Source organism: Trachinotus anak, unplaced genomic scaffold, assembly GCF_046630095.1.
Source record: "Trachinotus anak isolate AG129_WGS33_773 ecotype Australia unplaced genomic scaffold, CSIRO_AGI_Tana_v1 ptg000034l, whole genome shotgun sequence".
Lineage (NCBI taxonomy): Eukaryota > Metazoa > Chordata > Actinopteri > Carangiformes > Carangidae > Trachinotus > Trachinotus anak.
The window spans coordinates 6,042,050-6,066,957 of record NW_027273885.1 but is presented as its reverse complement, the minus strand read 5'-3'; the positions used below and the strand labels follow the sequence as shown (position 1 = coordinate 6,066,957).

The 24,908-nt window shown below is 40.9% G+C and overlaps 1 protein-coding gene across 4 annotated transcripts in view; it reads left to right on the top strand.

Annotated features, from left to right (window-relative positions):
- gramd1bb (GRAM domain containing 1Bb) overlaps nucleotides 1-24,908 on the top strand; it is a 100,204-nt gene that overhangs the window by 27,925 nt on the left and 47,371 nt on the right. For 3 of the 4 annotated variants that reach the window (XM_071472058.1, XM_071472060.1, XM_071472059.1), the window contains exons 2-4: nucleotides 1,447-2,677; nucleotides 8,839-8,928; nucleotides 13,227-13,253. In XM_071472058.1, coding sequence (XP_071328159.1) covers nucleotides 2,268-2,677; nucleotides 8,839-8,928; nucleotides 13,227-13,253 — 527 coding nt within the window. In that variant the 5' untranslated portion in view covers nucleotides 1,447-2,267. The remainder of the gene's footprint in view (nucleotides 1-1,446; nucleotides 2,678-8,838; nucleotides 8,929-13,226; nucleotides 13,254-24,908) is intronic. The other variant, XM_071472061.1, reaches the window with a different exon arrangement.

Here is a 24,908-nt window from a genome sequence, read left to right as displayed (position 1 = left end):
TTCTTATTATATTTCAAATAGTCCTTAACATCTGTCCAAGTTTCAGGATGTGAGTTTTTTAATCTCTTTAGTTGCTCAGTTTCTATTAAGTCTCTGGATCATCTCTAAAGTCAGGCCTCTTCTCGTTCGTCCCATCTAGGAACAGGCTTTTTTATGCTCTCACTTCCTCTGGGTGAGATTATTGAATGTGGTGTAGCTCTATGACACAGAGCAACAACAACATTTAGATTTACAGGAAAGACCACATTCAATCAGACAGCCCTTCCACATGATTTGCTAAATCCTTACCAGCTTCTAGCGAAAGCATATTACAGGTCCTTTTCTGTTAGAGCTTTTTGACTCTGGAACATCCTGTTTCAAACTTTAGCCCAGATTTGAAAATATACTGTTATACTATGCATATGATAAATATAGTGCTATACAATATGCTCCTCCCAAAATAAATGTTCTATAACTTTGTATCAACTGGTTTTAAATGATTCATTTATTTCGGAAATATATTTTCATTATTGTTCGTTGCAATAACTGGTACGATTAGCTGGTATAATATTTCTGTGCAATCAGGACGTGCTCTCTCTTCCGTCTCAGTAGGCGTATAACAGTTACCCCTGCTATTTGAGTCTCACCTCACAGATGCCCAGCTGAGAAAGCCATATGTGCAGAACAATTACTCTAGTGATGCTAATGGCGTAGGCTATGAGCACAACGCAGATGGTTGTGTTTACTATTGGCTTTGTACCTGCTGTATTTTGAGGCTAACACTTCCACTCTGACTGCTTTGTGCTGCTTTGTGATGGTTTGTACTATATCCCATTTTGTGTTTTTGTCCTGTTTGCTTGACAGTTGCACCTGCAAAACTGACAGATGTGGTTTTGGCCCCTATTCAGCAAAACCATCAAGGCACCTCTGTCTATGTCGATCATTTGATGAGTGGCCTCTTTTGTTTCCTGATCTGTGAAGGTGCCGTCACTCTGGTGCACACTTGGCTGCCCTTTAGCCAGTTAAGTAGTTAGCCATCGCTCAGATATCCATTGTGTATACTGGCAGTGATCCATAGAGGTTTATCTGTTATCAGCTGATTTGTTTGTGGACATTGACAGAACGTTTAAAGGTGTGTGATAGACTAAACAGCAACCAACAGAAAGGTGTTGGTGCGTGGTGGTGGTGGTGGTGGTGGTGGATAGGCAGTGTACGTTTAGCAGATCAGAATGTGACCATGTATGAGTGTGTTTGTGCATCTCTTGCACTGCCTGTTTCCTGTGACTGCCTACCATGATGTCTGCCTGTGTCTGTGCGTCTTCCTGTGCGCCATGCTTGCTTTTCTGATGATCTGCCTGTGTGTGTGCGTGTGTTTGCATGTGTGCGTGTGTGTCTGCTTAACTTGGTCATCATCGCCCTCAGCCTTGCCTGTACCTTGCAGTCCTATCACCTCCCTCTAACCTGTAGGCAGTAACCACCTGGAGACAGCGACACTCGGGGGCATAAGAAGGACCTCACCCTCGACATGGGCACAACCAAGGCTGACAGTGTCGTCCTCTGCTGCAGCAACGCCAAAATGAGCACAAAGTGACAACAAACAACCTCCCAGCCTTTTACACAGCATCAGCATTAATATTCAAGGGCTGACAGTTGGTGCCTTCCTCTTTAGCATTAGCAACAGCAGCTAAGGTAACAGCTTTGGCAGCTCGGACTGTAGCAAAGCCAATGTGTAAGTGTGTGTGTAACTTGGCCTGCCAGTCCCTGGGGAGGACCAGCAAAGGAGTTGTGTTACAGTCCCTGACAGGCCTTATACATGTTTCATCTGCTGCTCACAGAACAGAAGCCCCCATTGTTATCTTATCCAGCCCTCTCCTCCCCAGCCTGAGAGACTGAGTTTACTGCCACAAGACTGCTCTCCACAGTCTGTCAGCCAGCCACTGAACTGATACATATCAACCAACAGCTGAGGAGCAGCAGAAGGACTTGGTCAGGCCCCAGATATCTGCTATCAGGATTTCTCAGCCTGTCTTTCAATCCATTGGCTGGCATGTGGCCAGGGCTTTAAAATAAACAAGAGGAACTGAGGGGGCTGTGTGAGGTCCACCAAAGTCAAGATTTTCAAGGATCTAAATTGTGCCTCATCCGTTCAGCATATAAGCCTCAACTTTTCTGTAGCTAACAGCCCTTCAAGCTGCAGGATTGCGAAATCTGCAATTCCTTTAACCAGGGATCTCAAAAAAGAAATTCTTTAGGGGTTGCATTTGATTTTTAGTGATCTAGTCAGGACTATGAGTGACACTCTTAGACCTCCTTCACTCCAGGTGAGCGTCCCAAAAGACGCTCCAGCATACTCAGACGGAGGAAGCAACGCCGTGTCAGATGGCTCTGTGCGATCCAGCTCCTCAACCCCAACTCTCCGCCGCAAACGCTTCAAGATGCGCCGTATGAGGAATGTGCCCAGCGAGAGGGAGATCGAAAGAACGCGGCTAAACGACAGTCACCTCACAGTCCGATCCCGCTCCGGCTCCAAGGAATACCTCCAGCTGCCTTCCATCGAGATCACACCCTCCAGCGATGAAGATGCCCCCTCCTCCTGGTCCAGATGCTCCACACCCAGCGCCTCACCTCGCCGCAAACGTTTCCTGTTGAGGAAGTGGCTGAAGGTCCGAGAGAAGAAGGAGCAAGGCAGTGAGAGCAGGTTGGTATGGGCCCTCACTACTCATCTTTCCCCATTCCCTTCTTCTCCCCACATCTTCCCTAATACTTCCATGCTGCTTCAAGGCTCATGCTACCTGCACTAATGTGGTGAATCACTAATTGAAGAGAGTTAAGCTTTGTCTTTTCAATTTAGGTATTTTAGAGGATTGAACATTTAGACTTTTGTTTAGCTTGAGGTTTCTCATCACCTTTCAGAATTGGATACATGTTCAGCAGCAAGCAGCTTAATGACCACACACAATATAAGAGGCAGTTACACTGATGGTTTTTCAGGTGCTTCTCTCAGCAATCGTGTGCCAAATCTCAAGCACAAAATAGCGTTTTCATTTAGTAAAACTGTTACAAGTATCTGCCTGTAACAATTCAGCACTGATGGTTGTAGAGTGAGCCATGTGGATGTGATGCACTTCCCTGTGTAGTTTTCTGGTCTCTGTTGCAGTGTGTTATGGGTTTTCAGGTCATTTGTTATAGATTGCTACATTTGTTAACAAGCATAATGCAGACCTCTGCCCTGGGGTCACCGGAGTTCACAGATTGAGCACAAATCTACACAGTCGCTATTATGATCTAAAACAAAGGGCTCGGGAGATACTGTAGGGTCACTTAAAAGGATGGCCTGTCAGCAGTGCTAGAGGAAAGGTCAGGGGGTGTACAGAATCAATAGCTTTCTTGCTTTTGGATGCATGGTCATGAGATCCACAGACATTTAAGATATGGTATGTGGTGGTTGCACAATGGGGAAAAGGTCATAGGGTCATTAAAGTAAATCAGCCCTTTCAAAGTTAAAGTATTGTAACATATTAAAAAAAGTTAACTTAAATTTCAGTCAAGGCCTACAAATAAGAAATCTTTCAAATGAACTTTATTAGGTTCATTCATTTGTAGAACTCTTTTTAGTATTAGAAAGCAACTCAAAGGGGAGAGATTAGAGTAAATTTACATTTGTGCGTGTGTGTGTTTGTGTCTGGGAATCAATTCCAAAGTGAAGTGTCTTTGTGGGTATGCCTGCGATTTTGGGGGCAGTGTCTGGTGCCATAAGGTAATGTGCTAACCATCCCTGAGTTGCAGTCATGGTCAAGTCAACCAAAGCAAATTTTCTTCCATTTGCAGAATTCATACAGTACACCAGTTTTAGTGTTTAACATGCTTGCCTCACTCCACTCTAATTAGTCATAAGAGATTTGACAGGGAACTAAAGTAATCTTTGCGCAATATATTAGCAAGTATAGCTCTACCAGAAGAACACTAATATCTGGTAAATATTTCTCTTTGTGTTTTTTTCTTCTGTTCCTCTGTGTCCTAACAGGAAAGTTGTGACTGGTAACAGATGGCAGACAGAAACAGGTTCATTACTCACTCCATCAGTGTGTTATCTTTCTCTTAGCTGAAGACACCAACTCTCCAGAGGCATGTGTGCATGTAGCCTCAGCAGCATCCTTCAATGTGAAATGCTGCCATTATCAGGCGCCCCATGAGTAAAGCTCCACTGCTTCAATTTGCAATGTGGACTGTTGCAACATGCATTCCTCACCTTAATACCACACTGTGGCATTAAGAGAACATGGCCCCTCCTCAGTCTCCTCCTTGTTACTGGCTACATGTAGTATATACAAATTTCTACAGGCTTAAAACTGTGTGGGAGTGACATAAATAATCCAAACCTTAATGTTTATTGTCACTTAATTATTGATGAGGCAGAACAAGCTGTCATGTTAGGTTGCGAGCACACAGTGTGCTGCTGTACAACACGTCCTCACAGATTGTTTTTCTACAAGTCAGCATTGCTGCCCACATCCGTTAATTATTTCTGCCTTGTGGGCAGTTTTGTTGGGTTTTTCATTTTTTTGACAACCTAACATTTAATGGCAAGTTGCTCCACAATAGTAGGATTTTAAAAACGGCAGCTCATGGCCTCTTCCTTTTAGGCACTTTGGCCCCTGTGTTATAGCTGTGTATAGAGCATTATTTTCTGTGAGCATGTACATAGGTAATCAGTATACAGGAGCTGTGGCTGCTGCTGTCACAGGCTCTCCACTATCTAATTAGGTATATGAACTCACTGTTGTATATTTAATAATTTCTAGAAAATGCACTTTGCATAACCTGCAAATTTGTTCCTCAAACTACTACACAAAGTGGAACGGGCGTAATCAAAGCAACACTGGCTCAGCGTTGCCACCATAAGTTTCTTCCAGTAATGCTTTGCTTTGCAAAAGGGAAATGTAAGTGAAAAGCATTCAACAATAACCATGATATTTAGTAATGCTGGCAAGGTGTGGCTCTGGGGATGGTAGTGTTGGTCTGTCAGTATCATGGTCCAGCACTTTGGTGCCAACTCAAATATTTCAACAACTGTTGGAACAATTACTTTGAAACTTGGTGCAAATATTCATGGTGCCCAGAGGATAAAACCTAATGATTTTGGTCGTCCCCTGACTTTTCATCTGGCCACACCATGAGGTTCACATTTGTGGTTGCGAGTGAAATATCTCGACAGCTGTTGGATGGATTGCAGTGAAATTCAGGACAGACATTCATGTTCATGTTCGTGTTCAGGTTCATGTTCCACTCAGGGTGAACTGTAATCACTCTGACGACCTCTTAGTCCATGGCCACGTGTCTCACATGGCATTCTCCTGCCCTTCCACTTCGGGCCTGTTTAAACAGCAACAACCTCTGAGCTAGCAACCTACACACTGAAAATGGTTTAATGAAGATTTGGATTGTACCATCACGGAGTCAATATAAGTCTTGTACGGATTTTAATGGTGTTTACTTTGCTGGGAATTAGCCATTTTAAGGATAGCGATTGCCCCCCCACATGCAAATGTTCCACGAAGCCCCTCCGCGAGACACAGTTGTTCCTGCACTTTAGGTCTGGTTTAGGTGATTTTTAGAGTCTTAACAAGAGTAGCAAATGGAAGACCATGTCAGGGTTTTAATAATGTGACTGTCTTAAATTTTACAGTGTCATGTCTCATGGCAATGTAGCAGTTTTGTTCATCCCACTCCTTAAGCAAGACACTGGACTTTTACCTGTACAATGAGTGAGACTCATGGCTGCCCAGCACTCTGACAATTTCTCAATTACTTATGTGAGAAATAAGAAATCCTTTAACTTCCCACTGAACATTTCTTGAGATTTAATGTGTTGAAGTATAGTTTAAGTTTAAGCCAACTGTTTTAGGAATTACACGACAAATAAGTTTCTAGTTAATGATAATAATGAAAAAGTACTTACTGTGGGTTTGTGGTTGGAAACCTAGTGTGACTTCCCCAGTTAATATACAAACATGTCAGGGCATTTATAGCCAACCACATACCTGTGGTTTGTCAATGTGGTCTGGTGCAGTGTGAGCAATGTTGACATGGATTTCTCATCATGAAAGACGTAAAAGATGCTGTAAGTATTCAAAAACATTTCATCAATTTATAACTGATATAGATATTGTGTGTCTTTAAAAAAAATGGTCAAAACTGAATTGATGGAAAGCACTGTTAGTTGCTTTAAGTCTGGCTGGTCCAGTGTGGCTTTCTAATGCAGATTCACCTTTCCGTCACTGATGTGGAACCTGATGCAGTTTTACACTCAGAACGCTTTAAATCCATGAAGCTTTTTTAACGGGCTGAGAACATTTCAGTGTTTTTGTATTTTAATCTGCTCTGAGCTCAAAGTGGAGCCTGAGTGACACGTTCTTAGTCCTGTACAATGACCACTTGACAAGACTCTTTGTTATTTTGTTACATTAGTGACTGTAACATCTTAATTTTGCCTTTTTCCCTGTCTTAACCTTTGCGGTGCACAGGATTTGTGTACTTGAGGTGTGTGTGTGTGTGTGTGTGTGTGTGTGTGTGTGTGTGTGTGTGTGTGTGTGTGTGTGTGTGTGTGTGTGTGTGTGTGTATAAGATTGTCTGGGAACAGTGGAGGCTTGCACACACTGTGGAATCTGCTGTTTTGCAGTCTGATAAGAGGAGGGCTATTTTGAGGAAGTGGTGCAGTATATTTCACTTCACTGCTTCTACCTCGTCTAAGCAAACAAACAACAACTTCACATACATACATATATATGTGTGTGTGTGTGTGTGTGTGTGTGTGTGTGTGTGTGTTTGTGTGTGTAAACAGTATATATGTTTGTGCGTGTACAGTATATATATTCCATGAATGTGGAAATTGGCCTTTGGCATAACTGGATGTTTAAACCGCATCATTCTGACTCACAAACAATGAATACAGTAATAAAAGGTACAATAATAATGAGGTAACTCTCAAGATGGTTTCTGGTTCTTATTGCATTTTAAGCTACAGGAAATTACAACTTACAGTGTATTTACACAATGACAGCCAAATATTTAACGACCATGGGGCTAACATATTTAGATGCTTAAAATATATGATTCAGATTTAGATCATACTTGATTTAGCTGCTGTGTGAAGCTGTTGTGCACTCTATGTTGGAAAAAATAATGATAATTATTATTACATGCATTTTGTGTGGTTTTACTGTCATTGCAATCACTGTCTTAAAATTTACTTTTTTTTTGTTGCACCCCCTTGCTATCATGTTCAAAGTACATATTCCATCAATTGTGTATGAGTACTGAATAATTCATTGAGGGCCTGTGCCATGTCAACTTTCTGTACTTGTGACTTCGAATGAACATGCTGTAAAGGCCAGAGATACAAGTATAAACACTTGCATAACACGAACAAACCCAACTGCTTTTACAGCACATATGTCTTCCCTCTGAGAGAACAGCTTGCAGACACACTGCACCTGCAGCAGACAGAGACGAGGCAAAGGCATGAGGCAGAGTGGATCTGATATTCCACAAAAATGTTGATTCTGTGAAGAGCAGCAGCTTTAACTATGTCAACGTATAAGTTTCATATCTATCTGTCATATCTGGTGAAATGTACAAATGGTACTGTGTGTTGTTGTTTGTTTCACAAAAACATACATCTCTTCAACTTTAATTGAATTTACTTAAAGACTGACTCTGCTTTGTCTTATACTCAAACTTATATTGAAAAATTCCCTCAAGGTGGTGGAGTCTTATTTAGTTTATCTTTACTGTACTCCACACAAGTGACTGGTTTACAGTAGTACCCTGTATATACTGTAGTATAACTGAATGGAGTATGGTATAAGTAAGAAAGAGATAAGTATTAAACTTTCAAAAATACTTTCAGAATGCAGTATCCCAAAATAATCTCATCTTCCCAAAATCAGCATTTTCATCCATTCCAGTGTCCCCCTCAGGCTCTGTACAGCCCATAGCGGCTGTAGGAAACAGACCAGGGCCCCCTGCTGAGTATGAATTAATGAAGCCTTTTCCCAACAGACCAGCTTTATTCTTAAATGTCAGCTATGGACGGGAAGCAGGATGGAAAAATAGGTCAATCATCCATTGCAGAAACAAACAAACAAAAAATACAGAGGAGAAAAGGAAACTGTGCCTGTGTGATATCATTCATACTGAATGTGCAACTTTGCTCTATTGACAGTTAAATGGGAAAGTAATCAAAGTAATCAAGCCTCTGCATTATTGTTTGGATAGTACTGATATACATTAATAATTAGTAACATCTGTAACCAGCTTCAATTATTATCAGAAGGCTTATGTTGGATAGCCTATGTCATATAGCCCCCTCTAGTGTTATAACCGCATTTGTACATGCACAGGACAGAACCTCTCCCACTATCCAAAAGGATGAAGTTGACATATATATATTTGTCAGTTCTTTTGTATCTTTGACATTTAATTTGCAGCAGCTTAGACAGCTGATGTTAGACCCAGCAGCAGCAGATTTGTGACCGAAACTCTGACATTTTTGCCCTATGGGGGTTTTAGATAATGTTGTGTAAAACAGTTGGAAATAAGCCAGATGACAAGAATGAACTGTGGAGTTTGAATATTCAGGTCTATTTATGTTATACTTTGCTTTCTTCATGTTTTCACTTAATTTCTCTTGTTCAGATTAGTTAAAATGGGGAATATCCCTGGTTTGATAATTCACAATAGGACTTTCCTTACATAACACAAAAAGAAATGTCTATGCAGGATGTCCTCCCATTGCTGTTTAGTAGAAGGACACTGTAATGATTGACAACCCTGACCTCTCTCCTGTGCCCCATGCAGCAGCCAGCAGAGCAGCCAGCAGAGCAGCCAGCAGAGCAGCCATGAAGACGACAGCACTCGCTTCTTGACTCCATTAATCCGAGAGGAGAGGTGAGCAGTATGAATGTGGGCCTCATTCTTTTTCTTCCTTAAAACCCATTCCAAATCAAAGCGTGGCTTATTTAAATATCTTGTTTAAATCAAAGTCAGAGAGTTTAATCCAGGAAGGATAAAGTATCTATTGTATCAGGTCACAAGGTAGATTCATGCTACTTGGATGAATAATCAACCCAAATTGACAATGTTTTCCATAGTCTTTGGTCACATCTGTTCTTTTCTTGCATGCATTGTCCACTAGAGGGCACTTCCTCCCCATACTGGTACCCATAGTGGTGATGGACATAGGGATTGCTGTGCTATGATCTGTTTTTGTCTGTTTCATTTTGGCCTTTGATGAGGACATTAACATTATTTGACTTGGAAGGGGATTCATTCTGTAAAATTAGATTTTCATGGGTAACTTGAAGTATCCACAAATTTATACATGCCTGATTGTCTCTGATGTGACATTAACGAGCATAGAGGTGTCATTTCTCATGTTTTCCAGGTATATGGCAATTTTACAGTCATCTAAAAATGGCCACATGTAATTACCCCTGCAATGATTGTTGTGTGTGCTTCTCTGTAGGTCAGTTTGAGTTGAGAGACAGGCAGTATCATTAGCTCTTTATCGCTCTGGAATATGTTGCCGCTGTCACAGGAGCACCAGTGACGGACCTGGACATTAAATCAGTTACTGAACCTGGTGTGTAGGTGTGTGTAGGTGTGTGTACGTGTCTGTTTAAGCGTATGTGTGTGCCTGCTGGCCTGGATCGTGCCATGGCCATGAAGCCAGGAGCAAATTCAAGTGAGCAACCTCTTGCCTTCCAAGGAGATTAAGAACGGGATGTAACAGGAAAGTTGAACTACCGGCATTACTTAACTTTTCATGTCGCACTGTCTTTTTGGTCTGAAATACTATTATTCAACACAGTGTGAATAGCAAATCACTGACAAGTACCGCACTGACACAGGTGTGTGTTTTCTGGTGTGTACTGCAGCCTCATTTTCAGAGTGCTGGGAAGGTGGGAAAGAAGAGTAAAAAGAAAGAACATACTCATTCTCCTTTGTTGTCTGTGTTTATTGTCAGTTTGTGTTTGTTTTCCAGCAAGACGGTACTTTGTGACGCCAGATGTCAGATTTTACCACCAGCACAGAAATGCAGTCCAATGATTTTGGAAAGAACCAGAATTTTAAACAGATTATTGGATTAAATCTCAGCCAAATTAAACATGTTTCAGCTGTTGGTAGAGGTATTTAAATTGACAATTTGTGGGTCATATCAGATAATTAAGGCCTTCTTAAAAAGAACATAAGTCAAAATACAGGAAAATACCAGGAGTTCTTGTTTTACTCTGGTTACTCTGCATCATCATCAGCAAAACATCACATAGTGTATTCAAAACTGTAATGCAGTCCAGTGGTTATTCCCACAGTTAAATAGTGTCTGGCTGCACAGAGAAGAAACTGTTGCGGATTTTGTCATTAAACTGAATTTTATAGTAAAACCAAATTTACCCATAACATGATGCTGAGAGGTTCTGATGAAAATTCTGAACCAGAAAATGTGCAGGGATCCTCTTTGTCTGGCTTCATAATAACCACCCACTGAGCTGTCTTTGCCTTCAGCTCTGTGTATCTTTCACTACACCTCTACTCGTTCTCTCTATCCTGCATGTTCCTCTCTCTGGCTCTGCCTCCCGCGCACTCCTCTCCCTCAGTGCCTCCACTCGCTCGAATTAGGAACAGTACCTGTCAAACCTATGGGATTTCTGGCCGCTCTTCTCTTTGCTGTGCTGGTGATAGCTAGTGAGGGGCATCTGCAGCAGCTGCAGGGAGAGCAGCGTTCTGTAGCCGGCTTTAGAGGGCACGGAATGTCATGTCTCCTCTGCAGGTAAAAAAAACAGCAGCATTTCTGCCTGGAGGATGCACTGCTGCATCTCCCAAAACTCTGCCTGTCTCGCCGTCTCCATGTCCGTCAGTCTGGTTTTGCTCTCACTGCATCTGTCTGTTTGCCTTGTGAGCTACAGATTGCTCAGTGTGCTGTGTGCAGCTGCATTTTCAGGGGAAGTGACAGCAGGCTGTTGGCTAATATGTGCCACTAGCTTGTTTTGTTGTTTTCTTTTTAGCTGCCTCTGCCAGATTATCTCGGTATCCGTAGTGGTTCAGGGGGAGAGATGAGGACAAGTTTTCTCATTTGCTGCCATTTTCTTTCACTTGCATCCTCCGCTATAACTGCAGAATGTTATGTAATATCACAACGTGACTTTGCCAAGTCAGTGTAATATGACTCATCAGTGAAGATGACGCAGCACATGATTGTGAGTTGTGAATCGGGATTACACATTGAGAGACATGCCATCACCGGGTTCATTTATAGAACAGAATGTATATTTATATAGCAATAATGGAACTGCAATATTTTGTACAAGGGTGCCTGTTTGAGGCATGCAACACTTTACTGCAACCCCCACATTTACCAGCTATATTAGCAGGTATAAACACATCACTCTATAAAACACTACATTGTAGCTTTTAACAGATGTAAGGAAATTTTAAAGTGTTTATTAACATATATAATGTACAATTATAAAAATGGGTCCTCCTGTTATGCATCTGTGAGGTAATGAATTAATGAATTAAAGCTATGTTATATAATGTTATCAAGCATACATTAACTTTATCGACACCTGTGATGGACGCTTCATAAGAAGAGTTATGAATTAGAATTATATTTGTAACAACAATATCGTTGTAACAGCTACGTAAGAGTGTGTCATACTGTGTTGTAAACATTGATTATCCTGATTGAATTTTGTTGGGATGTGCTCTCTTAATAGTCCATCTTATTGGCCGTGTCTCTGGTTTCTCAGTAGCTAGCTCATTATCTCTCTCAGGATTGTCCCTCTTTGTTCACACACACCTCGTCTCTCCTCTGCCTCATCTGATATACTTCAGTTCTTGTTTAAGTTCTTTGACATCCCGACTCAAATCCATAAGGGCTCCTTTCATTTTGACCCAAAACACTGTGAAGTCTTTCCTGAAATTTTCTAGTTTGTCAGTATTTGTTCCATCGTACCTCCTTCTGGCTTTTGCTTGTTTGTTAGTTTTGAATGACTCTTTCCCACTTTATTTGAAGGCAGTGTGATGGCTCCAGAGTACAATAATATCTTTACATGTAGATCATAAGTTACTTACTTCAATACTTGCAAATTGATTAAAACAATTATTAAGAATTATACATAAACAAACATTTATAAATAAGGTGTATTTGATATTCCCAAAATCATAATATAAGAATACTAATTATTATTAATAATATAATTTTAAATGGGTCCAAAAGAAGTTTAAATACTTAGAACAACCATCTGTTCAGACTTTAATAAATCATATCAATATAATTTTGGATTTTAAAAATTATAGTCTTAAAAACCTCAGTTCTCTCTGAAATTGTTAATGTCAAACATGTAAATCCATCCATCCATCCATTATCCATACTGCTTATCCAAATCGGGCCGTGAGGGGGTCTGGAGCCAATCCCAGCTGACATTGGGCGAGGGCGGGGTACACCCTGGACAGGTCGCCAGTCTATCACAGGGCTGACGTATAGAGTCAAACAGCCATTCATGCTCACATTCACACCTATGGGCAATTAAGAGTCACCAACCAACCTAGTGTGCATGTCTTTGGATTGTGGGAGGAAGCCGGAGTACCCAGAGGGAACCCACGCAGACATGGGGAAACATGCAAACTCCACAAAGACAGCCCAGGGTGTGCCGCCCCACACCTAAATCTTAAGATTTATTTTTCAATTATTACTTGGTAGAAAACCACAGCAACTCTCTCAACAAATTGATCAATATCTTTTTAGAATGTTAAGATTCGCTGATTAGGCACCAAAATGAAACAAAAGGAAAAACACTATTAATGAAATTTTATAAAATGGAGATAATAAATCACAAGATTAGGAATCCAGCAGAACTATTTGATAGGAGAAAGTAAAAGGGGAGAAAATGGGAGGAAGAAAGGAGAGGAGGGAGGAAAGCTGAATAAAAGAGGAAAAGGGAAGAAAAGGAATAACAACTGTAAGGGAATGCAATTTAACAAATAAAGAGTACATAAAAACAATAATGGTGTGTTTATAGTAAAACCAAATGAGGTTTGGGAGGTTTAAAGTGTTACCATTACAGCTTTTAGTAGTATCTGAAGTAGTAGTGCAGTGGAAAACCGAACCTAAACAAAAGAGAAATCACTGGCAGTGGCTGCAGTGCCCCATGACTGATGGCTCTCTCCGCTCTTCCTCTGTGCAGGTCTGACAGTGCAGCCGACAAAATCAGGTAAGTCTGCCTTCTGACTACTATACACCGTCCTCCTTTACCTACAGAGGTGCGAGCATGCATCATATGTTGGTGGGCTTATAGAGCAGAGATACAGCGGGACAGGCCCTGCTGTCACCCCACATGCCCCTGCCTGCATGTGACACAGATTCACGGCTTTGTCCGCCAACCAAGGTGTCTGAATGCACTTTACATTTGGAGAGGCCAGCAGTGAATACAGTTGCAAGCCACGGAATGCCATTGTTTGCTTTTATTGGACAACATCAACATCAGACACAAACAGGGCTTTGTGAGCTGGAAGCCATTGTAGAGCTTTTAGTCTTTTAGCCGGTCAGCCGGTGGCAGGTCAGCAGTGTGGACACACACTGTGGGCCCAGACACTGTGTTCTTCAGGGTGTGAAGGCTTTGCTGTCACAAGAGACACTGTGCACGTCCTGAAGCCAAAAGGTTCAAGGCACAGGCTGAAAAGGTGAGTGATAGGTAAAGATGTTTTTAGCCTGTGGTGTGCCACATGAGAACTGGAGCAGGGAATTTAATGAATAGCTGGCCCTCGGTGGTTAACTTGGTGGAGGAGAACTTATATAATACTGCATCAGTTAAATATTACTTTCATACTCATACATACTGAATTTACAAAGCATTTAGGATGTCTTCCTGATGCAAAAGGTTTAAGTCCATGATGCATAAATTATATCTTGTGTCCGAGCTCAGCTCCTCTGGTTGTATGTATTTACATCTCCTCTTTAATGACTAGCACAGTATAGATCAGAATTTATGTGAATAAATAAAGGATTTACATCATTGCTTTGTTTTAATAAGGATTCATTAACCTAATGATCTTAATTTCGCACATGTGGGTTTGCATGTTTTTACTTGATGTGCACACAAGTGGAATTGTATAATTTTTCTGTGGTGCTAACTCAGCACTTACTGCTGTAGTGTGCATTATTTCAACTGTGAAAAGTGATATTCACAGCCTGTTATTAAGCCATAACCATGAAAGCTCTGTTATTTGGTGTGTGTGTGTGTGTGCGTGCGTGCGTGCGTTCGTGCGTGCGTGCGTGCGTGCACTGTGTGGTCAGTCAGGAGAAGTGGTGTTTGTCTGGCACATTTTCTGAGCTGAGTGAGACGCTGTTATTCTGGTGTATTTTCGTGTGTGCGCTCTGGTATGTGTGTGTTTGGTTTGTTATGCTTTGAGTGGTTAGTCATGCAAGCTCTGTGTGGAGCAGGAAGAACCATGTTTGCACCACTAGAAGTCTCTGCACTCCAACACACCACCATGGTTTATTGAGCCCAGTGTCTGTTTTCTGTGAGCATTTATCCAGGTGGGGTCAGCCATCATTCAGAAATGGTCTACAATAATATGTACTAACTAATGTTAGGTCTCTGTCTATTGCCTTATTAGATGGAGAACAGGCACAAGTTTTGCTTTGTAATAATTTCCTCAGAGTGGACAAGATTTTTGGTTTGACTCAGTGTCTTTCAAGCCAGTGCTTGGACCTTTTGAGTGTTGTTTCTGGTGGAGAATGAGCTTGTTTTCTGTCGCTGAGTGTGATATGTGACAGAAAGTCAGCCATTAGACCAGTGATATTGCTTTGTTTGTCACCATTTACATGCCAAGCATAATTTATGAGTGCTAATGCAGAGATGGATTATTAAATTAAAGATTAAACTGCTTTTGCACTTTGCTGATTTTACTAAATGTGAAAGTTTGTCTGTATAAGCAGAGTTCACACATGTGGCCATGCAGCACTCTGGAAGAACAAACCCAGCCTGACTGTAATATGAATGTTCCTCCTTCGAGCAAGAAAGCAGCTCCTTTGCATTTGAAATAGTGCCTCTGCTGTATATATTTTGCCCTGGGTAGAACAAAACGAAAACCAACAGGGCTGTCACTTCTGAGTTTTTTAAGTTTTTAAAGGATTAGCTTCATTAGTCACACATGAAAAATAGTGCTCTTGCTAATGTTTTTTTAACTAGTCTGATAATAAATCAGTCAGAATGAGGAACTGCTTCTTTTTTTGGGATCAGGGCACTTTATATTCTACCATTTAGCAAAGATTTTTTTCATTGAAATGAGAAGATATGTGCATGACTTGAAAGACCAAAGCCAATCTGACACAGTCCAGCATTAGTTTTTAGTTAGTGTTTTAGTTGTTATTATTTAGAGTTGTTCATAAAGTGGCCAAGCAGGTAGAGGTATTTATTTAGAGGTATTTAAGCACATTTATGACCTGTATAACTAAAATCATACAGGACATCTAGTCTGATAGGAGGATATTGATATTACATGAATTATTGAATGAATATTGAATCATCCCTGCCTTGCCTTCACCCAAAGCACATCTCTTGTTTCTGTATCCCTTGGAACCCCACTGCAGGTATTTCCTAAGTGGTCTTGAGTCACAGAAACTTCACAAGATCAATACATAGTTTTTTTATAAAGCCAGCTGTAAATAATGCATGCAAAAAGCCCTCTGGCTGAATAAAGTGGGCAGGATGCAAGTGCATTTGGAAACTCTGTACTTTGCATGTTGTAAAGAGGAGTTTAAGTCAGGTGCTGTGGAAGAAGGAAAGACACTCTGATGTATTCTATTGAAGACAGAATGAGAGGCTGTTGAGTTGAATGATGTGACAGTAACTGATCTTGTCCTTTATTATAACTGTTAGAATACAGGTACCTCTGCTGCTGAGATTCTCCTCAACAGTCCAGCTTTGTACTTTCTGTCTTTTCTGTCTTCGCTCTAACATCCGCATTGCTCCTGCGCTGTCTCAGTTGTTGGATTATCGATCATCATCTGTGGTGTGAGACATGAGCTCCCAGTGATGGAGGTCAGCATAATCTGATCTCGCTCTTTACTTAGCCTCAGAAAAGCGTGGATCCGACATATTGGGTAAACGATACTCAAAAGATAGACAAGATCCCAGTTTCTTGTTCCGGATGACTTTCAAACACGGGAAGGAGAAGTGAGTACAGTCCAGAATAATTAGACAACAGCGGATTTGTTGTGAGAGAGATATTGAAGTGAGAACATTATTGATCATCCATAACAATCAATTCAAATTGAAAACTTTACCACATAATTGTTCTACTTTCGTATATTTCATTTTATTTTTTATTTTTTCATAGGTTATATTGGTTGTAGTGGCTCCACTAATAATTTCTTCATCTACATATATTATATGGCTGATGAGGTTGTAGTTTCTCTTTATTGGCCTAACATGGTTTCATCTGCAGCACTGTTGTTTTCTGTCTAATCTGGTTCTTGATTTGTTAGTGGTACCTCAGGGTAATGAGTCCTGTAGTTATTCCAGCTGCACACAGTAATATCAGTGCTTAGTAAATGGTTATGATGATGACAATGACAATGACAATGATGCAAGTGTGTTGCTTGGTGAATTTGGGTCACGGACTTTGCCGGGGTGTTATGTCTGTAAGATAGGATGACTTCATCACGTAGCTGCCAGCCCTTCCCCATATTAATGTGTGCATTTGTGTGCTTGCAGCTACCGTGCCACTAATGCGGCTCCTCACAAAGACGTTGTGATGCTTTGGTAAAAAACCGCAGATGCATGCCTGCAGCTTGTAGCACAGACAGGGAGACAGAGGAGGAGGAGGAGGAGGAGGAGGAGGAGGAGGAGGAGGAGGAGGAGGAGGAGGAGGAGGAGAGAAGGAGAAAGTGTCGGAGAGCAGCGCAAGGGAAGGGAGGCTGATAAAGCAGGGAGAGCAGGAAAGGAGGTGAAGGACCACCCTTATCGAGCATAGCCGTTCTCAGTGAGCCTACCAAAGGGACCTTCCCACACACACACCATGGCCGGGCAGCCAATCAGAGCGCTCGCATCCTTGACCCATCCTCCCTCGTACAACTGCTCATGCATGGCTCAGCGAAGCAGATTTAAGGTGATACGATAGGAAGCAAGGCTGCCAACCTCCTGGACCGAAAACTGAAACTCGCTGTGTTTTTAAATTAAAGGGAGGAAAGATGGTGGTTTGACAAAAGCTGTGGGGAATTGTAGGCTCAGTCAGATTTGTGTCAGGATAGTGGCATCTGGTCAGCCTGGACATCCTGTGGCTTCTGAACAGGCAGTATAGATTCGCAACTGTTGTCTGCATCACCTCTCTTTGCAACTTTCAGTGTCTGAGCTGGTGACAATGTTTCTCCTCTGACTGATTTTTTTGGATGTGCTGTGTGAGAGAGGAGGACAAGGGGGATTTTATGAGGCTTGGCGATGATGACAAACCATGCTGGACAAGTGACAGTCTGACAACGAAACAGCGGGACAGTGATTGAAGAGAGGCCATGAGAGCCAGGAGAGAGGCCAGGATGGTGTCTCCCTGTTCACCATGCACAAACATAAGGTCAGGTCTGATTTCTCTTACTTTTCTTTATCTGCTCTACATTCCTGTCGTGTAGTCTTGAGTTTGGTCGGACTGCGGATTAGCTGACATGCAGTCAGGTTAAGGTGCGGGAAATAAATATGAAACGTAACCTATGGCATCAATAACCTATATTAATATTTGAAACAGGCTAGGTCTCAAAGATTTAATTACAGTCAAAAATTAAACTCGCATATTGTTCTGTATTTAATATCACCTGTTATAACAAACCCCATCCTGGTTATTTTTACATATACTGCTACAATATGTCCACTACACCTTATATATATATATACTAGTCTAAATGCTGATAACCATCACAGTTATCTTCTGAATTAAGTGCTAATGTAGTTTCTCATCAGGTGACGTAGACGACCCTGGTATTGTTCTGCAGCTGTACCCATTTCTGTTTGACCTTTGCTGAGAAAAAGCATCTGCTCCCTCTCTTTCTCTCTGTCCACAGCAGCTTTTTAAATGTCAATTACATTAATGTTTTGGTTTTTTTTTTTAGCTTTTTTTTTTTTTAGCAATTTAGCATTGAAATATTTAGGCAAACATTTTTTACAATTTAAAACTAATGTAAAACAAAGCATGTGCAGATATTTCATACATTGATACAGTCACAGTGTACTACCATTCAATGAAAAAAGCTGCGATACACCTCTGTAGCTGCATTAGGTATGCAATATTTTTGTACTTCTAAATGGGGCGGGGCTCATATTTGGTTCAGGCTAGTAAAGTAACTTTTTGTCAGCAAATTATTCAAATAGTAGAATGTGTCAGAATGATTAATATACACATGCTCTTACCTAAACCCGATGAATGCAGGGAAGAAATGAGTGTATGTCATTCTTTCTGCAGTACACACATAGACACATTTGTGTTGAAGGGGTTTTCCAGCTGGCTTGTGGGCCTGCTAAATGTCCACTGTGATCTCTGCTCCTCAGGTCCATTAAGGGCAGTTCTGTTAGATTTACTGTGCTCGTCCACGGGGGACACGGGGGCAGTCCTGCAGCTGCTTTAGGTTAGCTCTCTGTCATAAATACTTCCAGCAGTTAATAGTGTGTTACCCTCACATAACTTTCTCTTTAGTCCTTAAATGAATTACAAATGATTAAGTATCAAAAGAAGGGCTTGTAACTCAGGAGCATTTTGATTCGTTATTTTGATTATAAGAAAATGAGAAAATAGTTCATTTGCTTAAATGGAAAAAAAGAGTCTGTGTATTCTCTTTAAAATTTGGCTTCTGCTCCACACCTTTAAATGATGATACAAGCATCTTGTGCCATTCATACAGTGAGGTGTAGTTTGAATAATTTTTTTTTTTATGCCACCGCAGTTGTAAAATTGTATTAATTTGTAAATATTTGTCTGTCTGCAATATATGATTATTGACAGTGTGATATGAAACATCAGAACACACACCATCGACAAAGCTGCAGAAGAGAGGTGGTCATTACGACACTTTATATGATCATATTGATATTACTGATATTGACATGCTCCCAGAATGCCAGCTGCTGTTACTGAATATGCTGTCATTTTAGAAAGGTCTTCATGTTCTCACTCTTCATCAAGAATATTACAATATCTCTGCCTGATGCTACAGCTAAACAGTAATAAGATTTGGACAAAAATTTACCAAGTTAGCTGCTGGGTTTCATGAAAATGAAAATGCAAAACATAATGCTATTAACTGATATAAACATTTGACTGTGTAAAAATAATGATATTGTAGGTACACTGAAACTATGACCACAGCACTTTTATTGTGAGGAAATTCAACTGAAATAAATTCAAACTTGAATCGTTCAGATTTTTCAGAGCTGAAAAATGTTATCAAATATCAATATATCTGCAAAATGCTACAACATACTGGGATGATATTATTTTTCTATGTTGCTCATCCCTTTTTCATTAATTGTGGTCATTAGATCATGGTCTGACTGAAATTGTCTCAGAAAGCTAAGAAGTGATCCAATTTCAATCAAAGAAAAAAAAAACACACAAAATATGAAGCTATTGTTAAGGTTTGAACTAAAATGAACCTGTGTAGTAGTTGTTAAATCACAGCCTGTATTTTGGGCCAGCGGTTGACATCGCTCACTGAAGGTGATTCATTAAGTACCCCTGTCTGTAGACAATCTGTCTGTCACTGGCACACCCACTTGCTGTTTTTGTGAAAGGTCTTGTTTTCATGCTGAGCAGACATCTGCCTCACTGTGCAGTTGCACAAAGAAGTATGCCATGCACATATGCCATGAAAACTAAATATAGACCTGCCGTTGTGTTTTAGTCACCCTTTTTAGAGACAGTTGGAGCTGAAAGTGATACCAATCCATTTGTCGTTTGTCCAAAGCCCACTTAATATGCTGTCTCAATAGTGGAGTATTGGTTTCATGGGGAATTTGAGATAATGAAGCTGCGTTTTATTCAATCCATTGTACAACTCAATACAATCAACTGGGACAGTTACAGTATTTGGGCAAGGATTAAGAGGCAGGCACTGTAGAGCTATGGAGGCCTGAAGCAGCCAAAACGTATATCCAGGTTTTTCACATCACCCTACTGTATCCATCTGAGTGGGCCATGTGTCTGCATTCAGCAGTCCTTCACTGCTGACTAATCACAGGGCCTCTGGTGACTCACAGGGTAATTCACATATGTTCATCAGCAGATCAATCCCGCTGTTCACACTAAATGTCTTTATCTCTGCCCCAGCAGGCCAACATTTAATGCATTTTTTTCCCTGCAAATGAGCATTCTTATCCAGATGTATGTCCACAGGAATAAACCCTAAATACGTTGTAGATGGATCTCTCATGTAAAAATTACTCACACGACTGCTCTTTACTGAACACTGCAGTTCCATCGAGGGGTTTACCTCTGCAGAACTGCTGAGAATACTAAACTCCAAAGAACAGTCAAATTAAACTCTCTGCTACAGCTTCCCTCACTTAAACATATCCATCTTTAATATGGGGGAGGGGTATCTGTTTTCAGGTTTCATAAATCAAGTGGTGTAATCTGTAATCTCCCCTCTGAATTGCCTTCCTTCGTCACATACATGATTGATTTCCCCAGTAGCTGCTCACAAAGGAGCCGTAGATTATTCTCACTCAGGGCTCTCTCTGTTCCTCTGCATCCTGCATTTGCGATGGAGCAAAGTGTCCAGGGTCAATTTTGCACATCCACTTTTATCTTCTCATCGTGAACGATGAAGACACTGTGCATTTATTATGCCTCTGTCAAGCAACAACATTCGGTAGCATTAGCTAAAGGTTCTTTAGTCACAACAGGAAATACATCAGCTAATGAGTTTCTCTCAGTGAGAAAATATTAAACTCGATTGCCCATCTGACAGGCATGAGATCTGTAGAAGGTGCTGCACAGCCAAGAGAAACATCTCAGTGAGTGCTGGGAAGCTCAGTCAGGGGTAAAAGAGTGGGAAGAAATTGCTCTGACTGGAGAGGCAAATGTATTATCAGGTGCCACAGCAAAAATGAATTGATTGAATAGATGGAGGAGTGGTTGAGAGCCTGTGATCACAGTGATTCATGGTACATGTGGGCGCTCTGTATTGAGTCACTGGCAGCAGCAGCGACTATAGTGAAAGGACTGTGCTCTGCAGTCCCAATTACCCATTGCTTTACTTTATACATGTACACACAAATACACACAAATACACCTGCAACTGTAATTTTGTGTGAAATGTTGGTCTCAAACAATTATTTTTCTGTTTTTAAATTGTCTGGATTGATAAAACAAACAGCAAATGTCAGAACATATTTACAGCCGCATTAGGGCTTGTCATTTGAACAGGAGTGCTCTAAAATGACCATACCGAGATGACTGACAGTCTGAAAGAAAACTCTGCTCTCACTGTGCAGTATGAAAAAAGGTAATCTGAAAACACAAAAATGAAAAGCTCTGACCTTTTGTGGGGGACAGTGATAATAGATAATAACAAAGAGTACAGTCTATTATGATTTTTTTTTTTTTTTTTGCTTTTCTTTTCTCTTTTTTTTTCCTTTAATTTAGAGGCGTCCTGAAACTCTAGCAGACATGAGGCGTCAAAGCTAATGCATTTTAGTAAGCACCGACTGTCATCAGGACAGTCACTTCACTTCATGAAAAATAAAGAAGAGATTTTACCAAAACCTCTCATTTACTCTTCTCTGCCTTCACTGATAGGCCAAGCAAAAGAAGTGGAAGAAACTGATATGGAAACCTCAAAGGTAGGATATAACTCTTCCATCAAAAGACACTCCACACATGAGCAGTGGTTTTATGTGGCAGCTTAGTTGTGATGTGCTTCATGTCATTAAAGCAAAGATAGATAAGAGGCTGTGATACATTCTACCATCCTTCATATTCTGCTTATAGTCCCCTTACACCATATGTAAGTTCTTCTAAAAGAAAAAAACAAAAAAATGCCCTGCAAGTGATTCATCACATCTGAGAATGCTGTGTAGAGACACGCCAAGAGAGGGAGCTGTTCCAGTATATACTCTAGATCCCCACCAGTGCTCCTAGCTTCTCTCCACTTCCTCTCCTCCTCAGATTTCACTATCTGTGAGATCCAGGAACAAAACTGCTGCAGCATCATTTACTGAAACACTGTCAGCATTGTCCTCTGCAGGAGCACCACAGGTTACGTGACACTGCTGTCATTTTGGCTCCTATATGACCAAAATGTAGTCTTGAATGTTAAGCGCCTTCAGCTTTGCTGCAAGAAGAAGACTGTAGAGTACTCTTTGTTATGAGGTGAGGTGAAAAAAGGGAGAGCTCCACTCATTTTACATATCATGATCAGTTTACGAGTCATGAGGGGTTCTACTCACCGTTTGAGAACAGTTATATAAAGTTTTCTGTTGCTCTGGAGGAGCTTTGAAAATAAATAGAAAGCAAGAAAAAATAACCGCTGATGATGCCCGGAGACTACACGATAATTACAAAACACCTGTGGCAGTGTTCTTCGAGCTTGACACAAACGAGTGACAGAAAGTCAGGATATCTCAGCCTCTGCAGCAATGATTTTTAACATTATAATTTAAATTTGTCTCATTTGAAGTTTCCCTTCAAATGAAGAATAGAAATGTATTCTTTTGTTGTCTAGTTTACAAAAGCTATCACTGATTACATATAAGATTATATTGTACATGCATTGTCTCTACACCTGTTCCCTGTATATGTCAGGGTCCTGATAAAAGCAATGTTCTAGCACTATAACAGAAATGTAATTTAATGGATATCAATAATTTGGATGTGTCATTTATACATCATACAGCATATGAATGAGTTACAGAAGTGTGCACTAGGGCTGATTTACTGTGACTGCACAGTAACAGGCAGGGTGGAGTAAGGACAGTGTATCTACATGTTTCAACTTAGATCATTCTGATGAAGTTTGTTGTAGAGATTTAATAATTTACATAAACTGAAGTTTTAAGAGTGGGGCTGAAAAGTAGGGGTGCATCATGGAAATAAAGTGATAAATAAAAACACATTAAGAACAGTCATTTAGACATGTTTTCACATCAGCATGACTAGTAGTGCTCTCTTAATGGGTGCTGACAGACATATGGATGCATTCACCTTCATATAAAGGCACTTTAAGGCACTTTAGTAGCTTTTGTGAGTGTTGAGCAGTGTCCTGCATAGAGGTTCAGTGCACCCTTCTAAATCTGAGTGAGAGGAAACACTAAATCAATCCCACATTATTTTAGTCACTGCTCATGCTGTTTTATGACTGTCAGGCACCAAGGATCGAGTAAAGGATAAAGGATCAAACAGTAGATACAATGTTCCATAGTTGTGCATTTATGTCCTCTTAAAAAAATCAGCATCTGAGGAGTTGCATAAGACCGAGGTGAGGCTTTTTGTCTGAGGACAATCTTCTCCTCTGTAAAATTCAACCTTATTGATGTAATCCAAGGTTTCAGGTTTTCATCCACAGTGTAGGCTTGATGTGGAAAAAGCAGTGGGTCCTCATTGTGATTCATGACATTAGCTTTGCAGATTTCGTCAATGCAAAGTTGAGGTGTTTGAAAGTCTGAGGCCTCGCTGGGCGATTGTTGCTTTGTCATTATGAGTGACGTGGATCATTTGTGAGGCTCAAAATAACTCAAGAGCCGTCCTTGAAGGCCTCGTGCGTGGTAATGGCATAGCAACCAGTGGTAAGCAAATGGGAAGTCTGTGTGTGTGTGTGTGCGTTTGTGTGCGTGCGCTTCTGTGGGGTGTAGTATTTTTCCCTGGCTGCATCTGTAAGTCTGACTGAAAACAGCAGGCAAGGTCCACATGTGGCCCTGAAGCAGCAGGCTGGACCGCACCCGTCTTCGATGATGGCAGGGTCGTCTCTGTGGCAACAGCCCTGACTGAGTGGATGGAAGGATTGTCTGGGAGGGGTCAGTCAATATCCTCATCCCAATCCCTTCTCCCATCACTGCTCTATAGCCACAGTCCTGTATCATGAAAATAGCTTTCCTCACTCTGCCTTTGCTTCAGAGCACGCAAGTGTGTGCGTCACTGAGGAGAAAAGCTTTAACACTAACACAGAACGAACATGGACACCTTTTAGACGGCATCATCCGTGAGGCAGCTGTGTTTTTGATAAACTTGCCTGCTCAAATAAAGGTTAAACAAAGGTTCCTCTGAGGAGAGAGCATGAGGACACAGATGGGGTTATTTTGTCACCCGCGGTGATTTGTGTTTGAGTGTTACCAACAGTGAACAACCCCCTGAGCGACAGCACATCTGACCATGTTGACTTCCATGCCACAGTATCACACGCACACTGATGATGAGGTCATGTGGAGCTATTTCATAATTGTGTGACGACTGAGCTCGTACTGTGCAGTTATGTAATTAGGAACCATAAGGAATACGTGTCAGTGTCTTGGGAAATGTTTTGGCAATAATACCCAATTACTTAAAATATTCTTGTCTTAGTACAAATTATTATTATTGTATGTCTATGAATCACCTTCCTCCTTTTTTTTAGTCATATTTCTTTTGTCCTCCATTTTTGCAGCATCATAATGCTCACACAGCTACAACACAATTCTCCCAATAAACTGTCTTTTTAACAAACATTTGGAACACATGAACACACAGGGACAGGGTTTCTTCCACTTTTGTTCTACAACATTTCTAATTGTTTTGTGAACTGTAATTGTAAAAGAAATATGACTGAAAATACCAAGGAATCTTTAAATGTAGATATCAACGCTCCCCTGCAACAACTCTTTGACATTTCTGACCCTAGACAGCAGTGT